This window comes from Haemaphysalis longicornis, unplaced genomic scaffold (genome assembly GCF_048455015.1).
Source record: "Haemaphysalis longicornis isolate Haplotype H1 unplaced genomic scaffold, Haemaphysalis longicornis Haplotype H1 scaffold_1, whole genome shotgun sequence".
Lineage (NCBI taxonomy): Eukaryota > Metazoa > Arthropoda > Arachnida > Ixodida > Ixodidae > Haemaphysalis > Haemaphysalis longicornis.
The window spans coordinates 451,931,923-451,951,585 of NW_027526203.1; the positions used below are offsets into that span (position 1 = coordinate 451,931,923).

The window sequence follows — 19,663 nt, forward strand, 5'->3', positions numbered from 1 at the left end:
TGCGTTTAATTGTTGCGTATAGTGCGCGCCACCAACAAAAAATGTACCTAATTATATCCTGATCGAACAGAATCGCTGACTCACTGTGGGCTTCTAACGAATGGCGGATAAAAAATCACCTAGAACAGCTCACCGAGCGTAAGAATTTTTATTTACTCCGTAATTTTCCAAATCTGCTCACACATATCCTTCTTGCTTATGTCTTCGATAATATTGGATAAACATATTGAACTGACACAAATTTATCCAATGCGATCAAACCGTTGTATTTTTATGTGTTACAAACTCGACGAACCTGAGGCAAACTTCGCATAGAAAAGAATGAAGAATGGAAGAGCCGCATCATAACATTTCACGTGCTATACTGAGTGGCCACTTACGTGTGCCACGCGTTTTTTTACGCGTGATTTTATGAAACTTGTTACCCGAAACATGTTACGAACCATGATGAATGAAGCGATGTTTTAATGGTCTGCCATGACAGAACGGACACCCGGGACACAGGATATGCCGCATTCGGAACATCGTCGTCTTCAGATTTGGGTTGACATGGCGCAGTAGGCTACTAATAACTTCTTCCCCTGTTATTGTAGCATTTCCCGCTGATTGTTTACAGCAATTACCACCCCATCTGGGCAGCTATACGCGTTCGTACAACACACAAAAAATTGTCATTTTTGCAGCCGCCCTATTCCATAGGGGCGATTGATTGATTGAATACACGTTTATTCCATTTTGTTGCGCTTGGGCACTGCTATGGATAATCGTAGAGTTTGCAGGGGGATTGGTAGGGAAGGGGAAAGTGGGAAAGGATAATTATGCTGCCGTTTACTGCGTCAGTGGCCTGTACGCAACACTGTGGTCGCAAAGAGTCGTAGCCAGCGTAGTGTCCTGCGCGTCGCCGCAAAGCCGGTCACGAACGACTGGTGCAGCGGGGTCCAAGTGAAAACGCAGCAGGGCGCGCCACAAGCTAGCAGCGTACCCAGCAGGAACTTTTGGTGGCGGACAGGACCAGGACCTGAGAGAAGTGGGCTACGGTCCAAGTCGCACGTTGGCCAGGGCATGGTACGGAGGAATACTGTAGCGGGGGTGTCAACCATAGTGAAAAACCTTATTTTTTTAGAACGGGCTTTCTTTTCGTACATTTGTGAGGTTCGTTTCTTCGTGCTGTTTTCTAAAATGCCCACCTTCTCTGGGAAGCGCCTGCGGGGAAGCCCTTGCTTTTCCCCGCATGATCTAGGTATTATTCTGGCATGAGCAAGATGGTATTAACTAAGCTTTGCTTTTGGAGCACATAAAAAACACAGCGCTTACGCAGGGAAGAGCAAAGAAAAGACGCTTGCGGGTATCGTGGTACCGAACAATGCCGTCCGATGAGTATGCACAAGACTATCCGAAGTTTTCCGACACTCTGTACACGGCAAAGGCGAGTGATACAAATAGAACAATTGTTGGAATGTTTTCTGCCGCTCTCGATTAAAAAAGATTGTGATCCCACAGTCCACTGCGGACCAAGCAGTAGAAATTTATTTATTCTGCCAGGACCCATGTGATGCTTTCAGCATTAAAACCCATGCACGCGATGAAATTTTTGATGTAAAAAATGCGGGAAGTATGCCCAAACACTAAGAGGCACGTCGATGTTGATAGGAACCATTCTTTATCTTTACCAAACAGCTTTTTATAATTTCTGATTCGTAATAACATAACTAGCGTGTTGCCTCGTGTAACTTTTTAGTGATTTGCCGTTGGTCTGAATCCGCCAGGTGGAGAAACGATTGCCTCCCCCCTCTTCTCTACTGAAGTTCTCACTTACTTTATGGATTGAAATGTGCGGAGTCTGGGTCTAGTTTTAGGTGCGGAGTACCTTAGGACCGCACAACGTCCGTCCGCGTCCATGCGCATAGCATTTACAATAGCAAAAAAGCACACAGGCACCGGCAAGATTCGAGCCTGTGTCTGGTAGACCAGACAGAGTTAGTGTCAGTCGTCTTGCCCATTGGGCTACGACCGTGAGTTAGTAACCGACAGTCAAAGGGCTTACTCCCTCGCCTGTAACGGTGCGGAGCACCTTAAAACCTCCCAATGTCTGTCCGCGTCCTTCCGTGCGCACACCACCATCAAGCGAAAATCAAGCGAAACTCGATTTGAGCCGTGAGTTGCAGTTTCATTTGGGGAATAATCAAGAGGCAACTCACGGCTCAAATCGAATGACGGTCGGGGCGCAAATCGGATGTCACTCGGGGCGCAACTTGGATGTCATTTCGAGTCCCCGTACTCCACACCCTCGCCATCATCCATGGAGTGGAGATGCTGCCATTTTTCCTACGTATGAGTTAAGCTGTTTGTTTCAGAACCATTTTTTCCGCGACCGTTTCTTCCGGGACCATTAGTGCCGGCGAGCATTGTATGGATACAATTTGTTCCTTCACGACAAATTATTTCAGGGAGCTATAGCACAATCCTGCACGACTGCTTCACTGAAATTCCCTCGAATTATAAATCCACGCGACTAACAACACCTATTCGGCGAATAACGATACCCATCCCACTACTTGCCAGCGGGCCGTTGTGGCCTTACATGATGGAAGCGTCATGCTCTGAATTGCGGAAATCCACCAGGTCACATTTTTTAACAAAAGGGTATGCAGGACTCGGTTATTCGGCGAATTACAGCTCAAAGATTAATCTTCCACCTATGCTGTGGCGAACCAAACCCATGGGTGTGTCTTCACGCGTGGCTGCTTTTGGGCTATTTAAATGTAATCTTCAAATTGTGTACATTATTACGTAATTTTGTAACTATTATCATCGACTATCAGAATACCTCATTCTCTGAAAAAAAAAAGTCAGTAGATCTTTAGTCATTCGTTGCATTATCAAAGAAAATTGGGCAGTGGCTCAGCAAGTCAGCAAGCAACTGAAGGAGCAATCGAACTAGAGAGCAAGGAAGTCGCCGTTTTCAGCATCATATGTGGTACCTTTATTCAATCTTGGCCAATCCGTCACGTAGGTACTTAACAAAAATGGATACTTACGAAATAACTACTTACCAAAATTAAAACAGTACTTTTAATTAGTTATTCCAGGACACGTGTTCATTTATGAATATGAAGGCAACTTCCACCAAAACTGCCTTACATAAACCGAATTTGTCTTAAGGATAGAGATATGCGCCTCCAAATTAGGATCATTTAATTCGTTGTTTGATTGCTTTTTATTCAAAGGCCTGGCGCGGAATTAAGCCCTGAAAGAACGAAATGCAGAATATGGGGTCTTTTCAATCACCCCGTAGCGGACGTACTGCAACAGATCTTTAAGAGCGAAAGCCTTAAGTGCCCCATTCTCCAACAAAATGTTGTTGTTGTCCGGTCAATAAAATGGCCGCCGTAGTAATGAGAAACAAAAAAAAAACATATGCTTGCCTTGATGGGATTTGAACGCGGGTCTTCACAGTAGCATGCCCAGTGCTCTAGCAGCTGGGGTATCTTTTTTTTTTATTGCATGCTAATCATATGAATAGAGTGCGCCTTCCAAGCGCATAAAATTGGTATGACTCCGTCCGTTACCAGCGTAGAACAAAAGTTTCCGTTGTCGTTCCTTTCTTCTTGGCACGTGCACACTTGAAGGATTGGCCAGGAATTAGACCTTTAAGGGGCTAATGTGGCCGCTTCACAAAATTCACAAAACTATGAATTGCAAGCGTAAATATTGTTGAACATGCATTTTAATATAAGCATATACAAGTCAGCATGGAGATTTTCAGGAACTTTTTAATCGTGATTTGGGGAGGGCCCGGGAAAGGTGCTGTAGTTATTATGTTCAATAATTCATAAAATGTTATTACTATCAGTGAATGTTAGTATCCAACAAGCTGAAATATTGTGATCCACACTTTCGCACATTAAGCCCGACCTATGACTTTTCTGGTTGGATGCTGGGGTCTCAGTGCGAGACGCGCACGGTCAGAGTGTATACACTTAGCATGTGCATACAATCAGCAACACAATTGATGCAGCAACAAAATTATGAGATAAGAAATTTCGGGGATGGGATCGCCCAAAATTCTGCACTTAATTTTTCTGGTATGTGATTACCCAATACCTGACAATCAATTGTGCTTTTTTATGGGAATATAAACCACGCAAAAATGTTAAGCATTGTCCAAGGCTGCGCGTCGTTAAATATTGTCACGGAAGTCCAAATGGATCGAATCCAGTTTTCTCTCCAAATTGCAAAATTGGAGATGCAGCTGGTCCATTTGGATGTGCATATGGACAAATTGCAAGTACAACTGGTTCAACTGGTATCGTGCAGGCAAAATGACCTCTCTATTGGAAGCACAAAGTGCGTTCCACGTGGCACCTGAGCGTGCTGGCACCTGAGCGTGCTGGCACGTGAGTACAACAGGTGGCCACCATCCGCGCAGAACCATGATTCTAGGGAAGCTGTGGCGTGTGCCAGCGCGTGCTTGCTGACATAATTCGCGTCGTAAGACAAAGGAACGAAAGCGAAGAAAGATAAGCGTACAGGGTGTCGCAGAAAAGAAGCCGGTTGAAGTAATTCGCGCCAAAAGACAAAGAAACGAGAGCGAACAAAGCGATGCAATTGCGATGTCGCAGCGGAAGAGTTGTTAATAAATATCGCCTGGCTTTCGCCTGCTAAGCACGTCATGCGACTGAATTGCCCCGAGGAATTTTTTTGTTTTGTTTCGTGGCGCTTCGTTTCACCAATGGGGGATAATTTTGTATCGCTTGAAGTGAGAAACTAGAGACGGTGGGTGGGTACGTTAATTGTGAGTACTTAAAAGGTGACAGGGGTGCGGGGAAGGCCATTTCTACTGCACGGACACCCGAAGCTGGTGTTGACTGGTGGCAGTCAGAACAGGCACGCTTCTTTAATGTTATGTATCAGCACGGAGGCTAACGAGGGTGGGGTGCTGTCGTCCATTGGGGAATAGGCGCGTCACGGACCGCAGCCACTGATGAAGAATCTGCGCGTGTGTATTACGTGAGCAACGGAACGACGGCCAAAGCTTTACGAAATGCCGCGACCCGATTAAGCGAGCGAAGTCGCATCCGGTACGGCAACTCGCTATCACGCTTTCCGCCTGAAGATTAGACGAGCGATTCACCGCTTTCACTATGAAGACTACAGTCACAGCCGCTTACCAGATAAGTGGCTCTAACTACACCTTTTCCTCCTCTTTACATACCCCTTCCGTCCTCCCCGTTTCCGTATCAGGAACTCTCGTAGTTGTCATCAACACCGCCGTGACTTCGGGTTGGTTGACGTACTCCACTCTCTCTTAATCCTTTTTGTCCTTGAGCTGACAGGGATTCAAAGTACCTACGTTAGGGACTGAGTGCCAATCCCTGTTGAGGACTTTTTAGACGACTAGAGATCCAACCGCACCCGATGCAGCAGTCTTTGCGGCTTCCATTAAGACATGTAACTAAAGAAGTCCACGCACGCTCTGTTATACTCCAAATTATGCTTACATCAAAGTGTAGAAAAACAGGGGGCAGAACAATGTAAGCATTCATTTCATATAACACCCCGCTAAGCGACTGGACTGTCCTAGTTGCGGTAAAAAAAAAAACACGCTAATGCCCTGAGTACAGTGAACGGTAAACAAAACGTACTCGATTGAAAAATACACGCCATCCGGTCTTTATTGCACTGAAACTCACTGCAGCCACGGCATCAAAGAACTCGCAAGAGGCGCGCGGTCAACGAGTGGCTTCACTTCAGTCAGCGGCGCTCCGGGGCCCCTTTAAGAGTGTGGCCACTCTCAGCCGTGATTGCGAGGCGTCAATAAGAACCGCAGGACATGCATGCAGGATCGTTGTGTTGGCATCCTATCCCGACGGTGTATACAAGAGTGTATACAAGAGTGTAGTGTCTTGTATCTGTACAACACTGCATAATAGGAGATGCTAAGATACGCACTCGTCATAATGCTGCAAATATAGACCACTGTAAGAAAAAAATAAATTACACCTACCTAACCAAGCCAAGTCTAACAACCATCGTTCTTCGCAGGAAACTAAAAAACAAAACAGGAAATAAGGAAACTGAAAATAAAGCTATGAAATCACAAAGGTCCACTTATTCCAGAGCCCTCGTGCGATTAACTCAAAAAAAAAAAAAGTAACACCAGAAAACAAGAAAACCTGAAAAGTAACCAGCGAAACCACAATCGGGCATCTAATTGAGCACCCTTACACGATAAAATAAAAAGCAAGGCAAAAGATAAACAAGATTGAAAACCGAAAATAAACTCACGAAATAACAAAGCTCTGCCTAATCCAACGCCCTCGCGCGATTAAGTAAAAAATTCGGGGAAACTGGCACTTACGCGCTAGACTTGAATGGCGACTCTGTAAGTGAACATTGACGCGCACATAGTTTTTCTTTTATTGCGCATTTTGCCCCAGGCCATCAAATGAATTGTTTATTCAATAGTGCCAGTCGTCGTCGTCGTCGTATGCGTCGAGGAAGTCGTCCTTTTCGCGAGAGGTGGGTGCAAAGTCACACTCTGCCACGCGAAGGGTTCTTCTACGAAACTCAGCGCATGCGCACGACGGCACGGTGACTGGCTCTTATACGAACGAACCGAAAGGCGCACGCTATTACGTATCTTATAGTTCGAGCAGGTGTTGCGACGATTACGGCGTGGCTCTTTCTACGAACGAACTGAGGAGCGCACGCTATGACGTGGCGTTCGTGTCTTTCCGTTGTCCAGCGCGTATTGCGACAGCTGTGCGATAGCGTTCTTATCGGGTAGTTTTCTGCAACACCGAACTCACGGCCAGTAATAACAGCTCCATTGTTCAAAAAAAAAAAAAAAAAAAAACAACGCTGTCTGGGTTGACATTTTTTTTCAAATGCCACCAAAGAAACGTAAGACTGGAACGGAGAAGCGGCGTAAGAATGCTTACGAATTAGTAGGCAACTGTCAGGTCTTTAGTGCGAGCGCACTACTCGGCTCACTGTGAGAAAACCACGCCGTCATAAGAAAGCTGTGGCAGAAGAATGGCACACAAATCCTTTCTATTGGCTGGGGCGTGTTACAGAACACCCGCAAACGCTGATACGCAGCGCCTGGGCACGCGTACGTCCACGTGACAAGTGGGAGGGGGCGTGGCGGCCGCAGCGGCGGGAGCCGCTCCACTGCGCCAGTCCACTACCGACCAAGTGGGAGAACACGCGTTGCAACGCAGCGAACTCGCCCGAAGCGACCTTTGCAGCTTCCATGAGTGAAACTTGAGCGCACACAGACACAGGGACGAGAAAGGGATTTATTCCCTTTCTATAAACGAGAAGATTTATGAAAATCGAAAACACATTTACATTTACGAAAGCACATAAGTGTGTTTTCGATTTTAATAAATCTTTCAGTTGATAGTAAGCGCTTGTGTCGTCTCCCTTTCTCGTCCCTGTGTCTGTTTGCGCTTAAGTTTCAGTCATGGATGTTCACCAACTAGCTCGTCTCTCCATTTTGCTTTGCAGCTTTATTGCGGTGGTAGTTTTGGCTTAATTAATGAGCTCATTTCTTCTTCGTCGTCTTCTTCCTCGTGTCAAGTTACCATCCCTCCCCTTACCGGTCTTCTCCCCTGATTTTTTCCCCCCCAAGCTACAAGAAGTTCACAGCACACCCATATTTCTGAAGTTCCGATAGGTAACGTAAATCACTCTCCTTGTCCGGTTTAACGTGTATCCGCTTGCTTCGGTGTATTCTCCGAGTGTTCAGAAATCATCGTCATCGTCAACGGCCGTTCGTTCTGCGCTGCCGGTCCTAATAATCTCCTAAGGATCTGCGATGGAACCCGTGCGAGTGAGTCTCGTTCATTCACCACAAGAGCCACATCCAGAGGTGTTGAATCCCTTGGGAACAGAATTGGGAGGGGGGGGGGGGGGGGGGTTGCCCTATAGGTAATTTGAGAAGGCTGTTGGTGGCGCGCTTTGTAGGCTTCTTAGGCCTACGATCCGGAGGGCTAAGGAGGGGTTGCGATTCCCATAAATCTGCCACTGTTCACCACTGGCCGTGAGTTTGAGCTGTGCGTCTCCATCGACTTCCGGTCGTGGCACCCGGCTTTCGCTCTGTTACTCGTGCGGTCGTCCTTTCCCCATCCGGCATAGGCTCGGATTGCAAGCTAGCGCACTTACATGGTTCAACATGGGTCCCATCTTTCGAAAGATTTGTCGCATTAAAGTTGAAGAAGCTAATTATACACTGAAATACAGGGTGCTCTGGTGTTATCGGATTGATTCAAACCCCTTAAAGTCCGCTGATGCGTGCAAGGTATCAGCTTAGCGATGCTGTGCAGATGTTGGCTGTATCTGTACGTAAGGTATAAGGGCCGCCGGGATCGTATATGATCCCACGTACGAGTTGCGCCCTGTGTTAGTGAAAGGAAGCTAAGAGCAGACTATAGAAGGCGTAAGGGGCTCAAATAGAGCCATTTTTGCTAGGAAAGCACAAAGGTAGTTATGAGTAGATGTCGAGAGACCAAGATTATATTAAGAACTGTTGATAACTCTGAGTCGGCCTATATTAAGGACTTCTACATGGAAAGCGTAGACATGCACGAGCACAGGCGTGTGGAGGGTACTCGATTTGGGTGGGAGGGGGGGGGGGACGAAGTCTTACCTGAGCGCCTCCCCTCCCCCTCCGCCCCTCGGCAACTCCCGACCTCTTCCCACTGAAGGCCTAACGGTCAGAACGCAGTGGAAATACGAGGAATTGTTATAAAATTTTTATTTCAGTTAAATGGAATTGCAACATACAAAATATTTCTGGGCAGAAGTTTTTACTTTCATGTGTAACATCGGCAAGGGGAGCAGGTCCCAGGGCAGATGCGGCATCAATTCACAACGCGCTGCCGAAAGAACTTTCATTCTCCTTAAAGCACAGAAACATAATACACATCTATCTTTTGTAAACTGCAACGTGGTTCCCGTGCGTACCGCTTTAACTCTAGCCTTTTAAATACGTAAGAATTTACGACGGTAATGTTGTCTGTTCTGAAACTATTTTTACGCGGCTATTTTGCTCAGTACTAGGCACGTTAGTCGCGAGGAAAAGTCGGAGGAGGACAAGCTCCGCAGTAGATGCAAATATGAAAATTAAATGATAACGTGTTTCTCACGGCGGCCTGCTTTTGGTCACCGCATTTCTGGAGCTGAAAGTAAACAGCTTTTGGAAGGTAACGTGAGGGTTCTTCGGCTGCCATGATCATGAAAACACACGCAGGGTCATAATTCTACGGGGCAGGTTCGATTGAGTTAAGACATGGGGCAAATTTGGCGCCCCCCCCCCCCAGATCATTAGGGGGGGGGGTGAGGGCACGTTCGCTTCTCTGCACCCCCCCCCCCCCCCCCCCCCCCCTGTGCGCACGCCTATGTACACGAGCGGAAAAAGGCTATAAGGTGCGTATATCTTCTATGAAGGAGGGTACAATTTTCGGCTAATGAAGACTATTTAGAGGCTACGTAAGACCGACAGAAACAACGACCCGAAGGAAAAGATTTAGGATCGAAAATAACCTTAGAGATGTTCCGGAGGGAGAAGGGTGACATCATAAAGGGGAATTTTGATGATAACTCCAAATTAACGTCTTGGTGTTTGAATATAAAGCAGGTTAATGGACAAAGACTAGCTTTACAAGAAGGTATAGACGAGGTGATGAGACCTGTGTAGTCTCTGGAAATGAAGCGGATACGATTCGCCCCATCTTGTCAGGATGTGATAGTGCCCGTCCAAATACGTAAGGGGAAGTTCCAGCGTACTACTGAAAGCCCTGGATTTTAGCATAATACTTATTAAGCGGGCTGGGGAGTCATAGAGATTAAAATACCAGTGGAGAAAACGTTAGCAGAAAGGTGATACATATAAAGACCAACCAAAATCTACTTCCGTAAGCCTGCCGCGCTAACAGCCCCGCTAAAATTGGGTTAGATGTATTCGGTCTAATCCCGAGGAGCCACATGCCACCATCCCGATACAAAAGTGAAACCAATAATAACCTTCATCTTCGCAAGATTACACGCTGTCATATAGAGTGGAACAAGGTCATATCGATGATTGAGGTCGACAGGGTGTTTCGGGGCGTATAGCGACCCCCGTAATATTCTCTTGGGTAATTGCTTTTTGGTTTTTCAATGCAACAGTGAACTCGGTAGATCGAAATTGGACACTGGTGCTTACCAAATCACGGCGTCATAACGGGTGCCTAGGTGTCCCCGTAATATTTTGCTGTTGTTCCACTATGGGCCAGTCCGGCCAAGACCTCGTAACGGGCCCATTTCCCCGCCTTAGGTCTCATTGTACGGGGCCGGGTTAAACATAGCCCCAAACCACTTTGGAAGGTCGTACCGTCCTTCTCGTAGATGAAGCGAAACCAAGAAGGGTGGAACTGTTTTATGACTAACTAGGTGCAACTGGATGTTTTGTGCTAATAACACATTGCAGCGTGGACTTCAAGAATCGGATTAAAAATTGAAATATGCTTACCGCGGCGAAAAACGCTCGAGCTATTCGGCTGAATATCTCACAATTAAAATGATACTGGAATCAACAGTTCGGGGAAGAGCGTGGGTGAATAAATGAAAAATCTGAAGCTTGTGGCAGCCAGTAAGACACCGCTCAACCACGGTACACTGTCTGATTGAGCAAACCCAGTCCGTGGTCACAAAACGCACGCTACTTCATGTTCCGGTCGCATTGTTAAGGAAAAAAAGAGAGTGGATAAATGTGTTTGTCCTCCTTGTGAACAGCTACAAACTGTAACTGCATTATACGGGATTATACGAGGAACCTAAACGTTAGGCGGGTAAATATGCGCCGTACGTACGGCACACGTATCACCAGGCCAGAGTAAACGACCTTCTGCCCCAGTTTCCTCTCATTTTCTTCCACTTGTGTCACGCATTGAATCCGACAACAACGGTTTTCCCGCTTTGAGCCCCTTACGCTTAGTTCGAATGCGTCGGGGTGCCTCTTACTCGCGTGCCACGCTTCGCCAAGACCAAAATAAGCGGGTCCAAGTTTCGGGGCAAGAACGCGGCGTGGGCGAAGTGTCACGCCGCAGGTTTCGTTGTTTGACACTCGCCGCATCTCGACACCAAGCGCCGCAAGCTCAGTAAGCGTTGCCTAACACGCCTCTCTTCTCTCCTCTTTCCTGCCCCCTCCTCTGGCGCAGTCCAAGCGCGGAAAGAGTGACTCGACCAAGAGGCGCGCCCAGCGGGCGACCTCCAACGTGTTCGCCATGTTCGAGCAGAACCAGATCGCCGAGTTCAAAGAGGTTGGTGCCGAGTTACCCGGGGCTCCAAATTTGGAGGCCCGCCCGGGGTGCGCGCCCTCTCGTCTCTCCCCGCGAGGGCGAGGAGAAAGGGGGACGTCGCGCGCCGTCTGCCTCTCCCCGCCAGTCGGCCGAGCCAACCCGGGGCCCTTTTGGAGTGACAGGCCGCGGGCTCGGCTTTCACTGCGCCCTCCGCCGGTGGCGCCGCGCTGAGCCGCGCGCTCCGCGCACTGCTGTCAGTGTGCCGCAGAGCGCGCAATCTGCGACCGGCGTTTACCTGCTGTCGCCTCGCCCATGCAGCCCCCGCGAGCATCGCTCCCGTCCTCTTGCTGTCGCGCCAGGATTACGACACACTGGCCTGCTCCTTGGCCTCCCCCCCCCCCCCCCCCCCCTTCCCCCTAATCCTATTTTTTGTTCCCTGTGTCTGAACAGGACTTCTGGGCATCTTCAGATAACTGGTGATCTTTTCAGCGCCAATTTCGACACTTCCCGCGTGCTTCGCGCTGTCTTCTCTCTCTCCGAGTCAGAGCAGACTTCTCCCTGTCGCATAGCGCTAGCTCTAGAAATAAGCGTTACTTCTAGCACGCCCCGTTTTTGTCGACAGAGAGATGCATGCAAGGCAATACACGTCGAATTCATGGTGTTCGAGCGTCCGTGCACATTATGTGCTATTTCTGGATGCCTTCTGCAGCACCTGTGCGAAAGCTCTCAGCTGCCGGTGTAAAGCCGATATTCGCAACATTGGCAATATTCCTGTCGTTAACTGCTGCCTTCCTAACCCAACATTTTCCGCGGGAATCACACACCCCAGAACAGCGTGACCAGCTACGGTCTAAGGTAATGCCGTGGTTCGGCTTCACCACAATTCGTGTAATTGTCTAGACAATGCCGCTAAGAAAGCAATTTCGCGAATGACATCAATTAATATGCATACAATTTGAATAAAAAATACGACCTTCGCAGTGGCATTGCGCAATGCAGAACGTCCTGCTTGCATTGAGCAATGCCACTGCGCATACCTAACTTTTAAACAAATCGTATGCTCGACATGGTCATTTGCCGAAATATAATTGGTTGCATGGATTGGTCGATCGAGTGCATTGTGGTGAAGATGAACTGCAGAATTGCCCTAAAGGGACCCTGCAACACTTTCGATAAGCGCCTTCCCTCTTTCCTTCGCGTCTTAAACCGCTGCGAAAGCTATACTATAGCCAGCACGGAGCGGCACTGCGGGATTTGCTCGTCGCACCAGATAAGCCTTCCGTTTCTACTTTGTTTGTGTGGCTTTATTTTTAAAATTGCTATGGAAAAGCGTTCATTGCTGCAACTGAAGGAAAACCGGCCAGCAGCCGCTAAATGGCCTTAGACGTAATTCGAGCCGTCGAGGAACGTCAATACCGGGAAAGAGAGAAAAATCTTTTGAGCGAGTTTCCAAGTTATCTGACGGGTATAGAGCCGTAATTTTTGGCTAAGGTACTTTGCGACCCCCTAATTTAAGTGCTGGGAGTGTTGGGTGACTATGTTCTGCAAACATTTAGGATTTCAAAAAAGTTGGAAAGTGTTGCAGGGTCCCTTTAAAAGGATGTCTGATCATGGCTCATTGTTCCTCATTGAACCTCACATTTCGGGCTTTATAACAAGTTCAACAACAAAAAAAATGTTACTTTACGGAATTAAACAACAACAAAAAAAAAAAACGTTGTGCACAGATCTTGGAGAAAAATAAAACGTGATCGCAGATTAGCCGTTATTGAGTGATTAATGAACTGATTGCATCCGAAAAATTAAACGCATTTCTAATTATGGCTTGTTAAAAACAATACGAACATAGACACACATGGAAGAAGTTTAAATAGTTCAGTATGTTCTTGATTAGGAATTAGTTAATCTGTGACGCGCCCACATCTCCCTTCACCCCGAAATGGTCGTATAGCATGATGCCTGTTTACTGAAAAGACCGTACCGTGACGCCGTGTACCGAAAATTCGAGCCGCTGCTGGGATAGCTCCAGCAGACATGTATACAGGTATACCTAAATGGGTAAAAGTGAGTCATTGCCAGGTATGCGTTGAATTGTTCTGCAGTCAGGCAACACAAAAGTAAACGACGCCTGGATGGGGCATTTACGATTTATTTCGCTTAGTATTTACGTGAGGGATGCGCGGTAATTAGTAACAACGAAACAAGAGAACGTTATATCTGAAAAGAACTTTAGAAACCTCCGCGAAAACAACCCCAGAGGCCTCAGTTTCATTTCTTTGGCGAGTTAGACACCTCAATGTGAAAATGAAGCTAGATGTCGGACGGGACTTAACTAGAGCCTTGTTGTTACTTAAATTTAGTGATTCTGTCAAAAAAAAAAAAAAAAAAAAAACAGAGCAAGCAGCCAGGAACACACATTTTTGTTCTCTTTTATAGAAGAAATATGTTTAATTCAGTCTGAAAGAATATGTAAATTTTTTTGCGCAGAGGTTGCTCCATTTTCCGGAGGATATAGCTAATTAGTTGTATTTTGTAATTAAGAAGTTTTGTCCTCCTTATTTTGTCTGTGATGTGCGGGGCACGAATGAGCTTGCTTTACCGTGATAAAGTAGAGTGTAGGAGGGAGGGAGAAAGGTTCTAGGCAACAGACTAATATTTATAAACCACCCAATGCACAAAAGAACCAAAGCCGACGTTTGAGGACGTATCGAGCCGGCAGCCGCCCGCGGTTTCAGGCTCGACCTGATGCTTTGTTCGTTGGAAGTCGCAGTTAAACCAGTGCGTAACAGTTGAAAACCTTTCCTTGAGTGCTTACGAATGGTTTCCGGCTTTTGCGGACCTATACACGCTCTTAACTTCAGTACAAACATCGTAAACAACGGCACTTGCGAAGCCGTAAAAAAAGACCAGCCAAGTGTGTTAGTTGCAATACGCGGAAGCCAATGGGGCAACTGAAGAAAACGGGGGACTAAAATAAGACACGACCGGAAACCGGCCAGCGTAAGGTTGTGGAGTTGCGTCATCCCACACACTCTTAACAGTGGCAGCTAAAAAATGCAATAACACGGCTCTTTTGAGAAATACGAGATTTTTTAGTTCGGTACTCGTGCACAGATACGCAGGCAGAGCAAAAATATGAAATGCCCTTTATTTAGCTATTAAATGAGCGCCACAGCCGGCTATTTGTTTCGAGTAGAAGCAGTCGTGATGACTGCATTCTAGTATATGTCTAGTATACTAAATCGGATCTAGTATATCTTGCTCCAGCACGGCTTTCGGAGGGCTTCACAGATCAGTATGGAAGCTCTGCCACGAGAAACCATCCCCGTAATGTTCGTTAGTATCGCGCTGCGAAACTTCCCGCAATGAAGACAAAAGCAGGGCGAACGCCATTTCGGCACACTTTCTATTTCCGTTAGGATCTAAAACGGTCGTATACGAAAATTAGGTCCAGGCGCGTTTTTCTTTTCTTTTTTTTTTTTGTTTTGCTTCAGGGTTCTCCCTCTCATTTTGCTGTCTAGTACAGTTGCTGCCGTCACCCTCCCTGGTCTTGGTATGCTTTGCAGGTTGATAACGCGACAGCCGGCGGCCGTGAACGTTGGCCTTGAAGGCCGCCCGGATGCGGTCTCCCACAAAACAAATTGAGAACCAAAAGAAATATTCCCGTAGCAAGGCGGCAGTGCGGTGCCCTCAGTGAGTCGCGGAGCGCTGTTGATACCGTGCGCGGTTGACATCGGCGATCCTTTGAGTGCTCTGAAGCCTGACGCCGTGCCCCATCCGCCCTGGCGCCTACTACGCCTTTTCCCTTTAACTGCAGCTCTCGTCTGCGCCTCTCGCCCCCTGCAGTCGCCAGGGCCGAATCCACTGGTGGTACTTCTTTTTTTTTTTATCTATCATCATTCACGGATCCCCCCTTTCCCGCCCTGTTTCCGGTCGCACCGATGTTCGACTGCCGGGGGTGCCGATGTCGGTGTCCGCAGTATTTTTTTTTGGGGAAGCAGGGGAGTCGCTACATGCAGGGACTGAAAAATGCTGCCTTCGGCGGCTCCTCACGCATATTGCAGAACGCCATGCTTGAGTGTCGTGATGTCCGTGAAAAGCCGGTGACTTATATTGTGAGCAGGGATGTCACTTATTACGGCTATTCTATTAATCGAACGATCCTGACGGCTTCTTTCACCCGAAATACACATCCTGCCTTCGTGGGAGTGTGACTGGGATGGACTGCACCAAGGTTATGCCCATCCTTTCGCAAGCACGCGCAACCGCGCACATACGCGCAAACACGTCCATAACCTGAGGGAGTATAACACCAGAAGCGTCCTCCTCCTCCTCCTCCTCCTCTATCCAGCTGAACCGTGCAACGTCCATCTACGCAGCATCACTTGGAACTCGAACCATGACCATGAATTCTGTAGACTACTCAGGGATAACTATAAGAAACAGTCCGCTTCTTGCTGTTAATTTGAAGCAGCACGAAAAACAAATAGGATCAAGGGCTTCTCGGGACTATAGACAAGAATGCGGAGTGCATGGTGACCTACAGAGAATGCTCAGCACAGGAACTGTTCGAAACGCTTTTAGCGAGAGTACGTTTACTTCACGAAGCTTTGGAAGGAACCTTACATATTGTTTCGAGTTATTTAAGCGTGAACAACATTGTTATTTATGTGACTCCGGAGTAGATTCATACATCAATGGGGGATTAATAAAAAAATCCAGCTCGAAATGACCTAAGCCTTCCTTTTCTATTCCGCGTTGTCTTGCAGGCATTCCAGATGATCGACTCCAACAAGGACGGCTTTGTGGACAAGAACGACTTGCGAGCGACATGGGACTCATTGGGTGAGAACTCGACTAGCTTATTGCGATGGCGAATTTGCTTAGTTCCCAGTATTTCTCGCACTTCTAATTTTTTCCCTACACCGGCGCACGCTTTATCCATGCCTGGCGCGTTACATCCAGGCACCGCGGTTGGTTTGCGGCAAGAGGGGAGCTTTTGTGCGGCGGCACGGCCGTGTGGAATGCAAACTGAAGTCGTTGATGAGTTCACTGCATAGCTAGCATAGAGGGGATAGAAAAAGCTCCCGCCAAGACTGCTTAATTCTGTAATGTTCCCCGCAAAAGTCTACAAAAAATGGCCCTTTGACTAATGATCTCAGCACGAATGTCAAACGACATCGTCGTACAGGCAGTTGAAGGTTGCTCGCTTTGTCAAGCGCTAGTTTAATAAAAATATCCTAAGCAAATGAAGCATGAGAAGTGTTCTTTTCTGTGGTAATATGGCAACCACTAAGTGAAAACAGCAAGGCAGCGCGACAACAGCTTATGTAGACGGGCGGCCTGCAGTGTCGCCGGGTGTTGGCACTCGCGTCGGCACGAAATGACGATGGCAGACTAAGCAAATGAAGCATGAGAAGTGTTCTTTTCTGTGGTAGTATGGGTTTTGGTGGTCATATGGGTAGCGGGAGATCCCTACAATGTGTGGGTTGCGGTCACTCTATATAAGAGATACTGGAGCGAATGCTTTAGTGCAGAGCTTTCTTCTCGTTTATTTAGTTATTTATTTATTTCTTTACATACCTACATTTCGCCCAGAGGGCATTACAGTAGGGGGGTGAGAACGCATTTTCACACACGAAATGCGTCAACAAAGTGAAAGGTATAAAGAATAACAAGGAACATGGAAACAAATAACAGACAGTAAGGGGTAGAAACTCATTTTACACACACGAAATGCGCCAACGAAGTGAAAGCTATAAAGAATAACAAGGAACAGGGAAACAAATAGCAGACAGTAGGGGGGTAAAAACCTATTTTCATACACGAAATGCGCCAACAAAGTGAAAGATACAAAGAATAACAAGGAACAGGGAGACAAATAACAGACAAAAATTAACAAATGACAGCATAAAAAGTAGCATAAAAAGTAACACTGCCCAGCATTCAAAGTATGCAGAAACGTATGCATCAACTAACGTATAAAAGAAAACAAGTACGCAAAAACAAAAATGCATGCTAGGAAGAATAGCGTTCAAATTTTAGTATTCAAGATGACTGCGTAAAGCCACCAGGAATTATTGTCGCTTGCAACTAGAATGATGTCCCGGGGCGCTGTGGAACTCCAGGGGCTGCTGTCCCGATGGTTTCCAGAGCAGCAGGCATGTCGCGCAGGAGTGTTGCATGGCAGCGAAGGGCAGAGCACTACTTGAAGGAAAAAAAAATAACTCACCGCGTAGGTTTAGTGACTACGGTGTTACGCTACCGTCACGAAGTCGCGGCTTCGATGCCCGATCACCCGATGTCAACCATTTTACGCGCTCGAAGTAGCTGATTGATTCATTCCTTGATTTCTTGGTGTATTCCTCAGCATACGTAAATCTTATAAAGCGTTGTCCAGTACACATCCGGTATGTGCTACTATAACTTTGCTAGAATAGCAGCAGTTACGGATGGGTATGCGCCGGCTTAGGCCTAACGATACGCTTCTAGGTATTACGACTTCAACCGGTACCCGCAGCTTGACGTACAATGAGCACGTGCTTGTTCTAATGGGTACCAGTTGATGACGTTAGACCTCAAGGTGTCATGTTAGGCCTAACGTCCTATGCTTAGCTTTAACGTTAGGCAACGTATACGGCGTGTGAATGTCGTACTCATTGTTCGTCAAACTATGATACGTTCTTAGACCTGAGAGCTTGATATTAGAATTGATGAGGGCTAATTTCCTTATACGCTCCTAGACATGAGAGCTTGATATTAAAATTGATGAGGGCTAATTTCCGGCCGTCGCAGACCAGCGTCGTCCTCCTTGTGCTGCGCGTCAACCTTTTCACTGACGAGTTATAAAATGAAAAATACGGCAATCTTCGGGAATTTGGTTTCTCAAAACATGCTTCGCGAAACAGGGTTTACGAATTTCCTGCGAAACCAGCAGAGGTAGACTAATAGGGCTTTCGCACTAGAATGAGCACTTGCTCGCTGCAGTTGCAAGAATTGAGGAAACAAAATGAACGCCGAGGCAAAAGTCATAAATGAAACACACCAGTATGCTGCCGTCTTTGGTTATCGCTGCTGAATAGAAAGGCCCTTTTAAAAATTAATGACAGTGTTCGGGGGTAAGGCCGTAGACTCCAACGTTCTGTAAATACCTTTTAAGTTTGTTGTTTTTGTGCTATTCGTTCTGCAAATAACAGTCCTGATTTAAGATAACAATAAAATTTATGGAGAGCAAGGAGGGGGGGGGGAGCGAGGGGGGGGGGGGGGGGGGGGGTTAGTCATCATCTGTATATAACCGGCGTGTGTATGTATATAGTCTGTACATAACCTTTTAATAGCCTGTTATCATATTTAATTTTCAATTGCCCTTTCACGGCCTTTTTTTTTCTTCAATGCTCTTTTCTTCCCCGGCGAGACCTGTGCCCTCTGTCGAGAGGCAAAACTTCGCCTTGTAAATATTTTCTGTTAACTAAACACTTCCTCTCTCTCTCTCTTCAAACGAGCTGCTGGCTCGTACAATATTCGTCTTTCGCTCCTCTGAACACCTGTGATAAGTACAACTCCGTGGTTTCGTGGTACTCTTTTTTATCCGAATACCTAAGCTCAAGGGTTCGACGAACCTTTGTTAATGTAAGTTGTCTCTGTTTAAGAAATCCGAATAATATTTTATCGCGTAATCGTTGTAATATTTGAAGTGAATTCGAAAGCTCAAGGACACATTGCTTGTTCTTCCAAGAAGGGGGAAGTTTTGTCTTTAGTATTTGTTGTACTGATGCACGTTTGCCAACCCCCAGCTTCGATTGTAGAGGAACTGCTTTGCCGGCTGATACGAACGGTGTTCGGTGCGCGCAGGACGGATCATCCCGGAGAAGGACCTCGACGGCATGATCGCCGAGGCCACGGGCCCCATCAACTTCACCATGTTCCTGACCATCTTCGGAGAGCGTGTGTCGGGTACGCGCTCTCCCTTCAACGTGTATTGAGGGAATCTACGCATCTTTACTGAGAAGCACATCATTTGACTGGCAAAAACCGGGCTCTGCGTCATTGTGACATATATGCAATTATGACGTATTGCTATGCCCTGGGTGGTGTCACATAGCAGGCAACGTTTTCCCAGTCAAATCTGGCGCCTCCTCATTTGCCTACACTTCTCGCTGCTGATTGCAATCACTGATTTTCCAGGTGCGTTGTGGGGAAGAACACGCAAGGCTGTCTCAAACGCCTGCTTGAAACGAGAGGGGTTACTTGGCGTAGATCTTTTCTCCGTGTATTTCTCTCTTCAGAAACAGTGACATTAATGGAAATGCATTGGCTATACTTTTCTTTCCGGTGACGGAAATAACGTAACGTGTATTTCAAGTATGAATGTTGCT

The 19,663-nt window shown here is 46.9% G+C and overlaps 1 protein-coding gene across 1 annotated transcript in view; it reads left to right on the top strand.

The window, feature by feature from the left end:
• Positions 1–19,663, top strand: part of LOC144156036 (myosin regulatory light polypeptide 9-like) — a 32,731-nt gene that overhangs the window by 9,035 nt on the left and 4,033 nt on the right. The window contains exons 2-4 of the mRNA XM_077687807.1: positions 11,208–11,309; positions 16,058–16,133; positions 19,140–19,241. Coding sequence (XP_077543933.1) covers positions 11,208–11,309; positions 16,058–16,133; positions 19,140–19,241 — 280 coding nt within the window. The remainder of the gene's footprint in view (positions 1–11,207; positions 11,310–16,057; positions 16,134–19,139; positions 19,242–19,663) is intronic.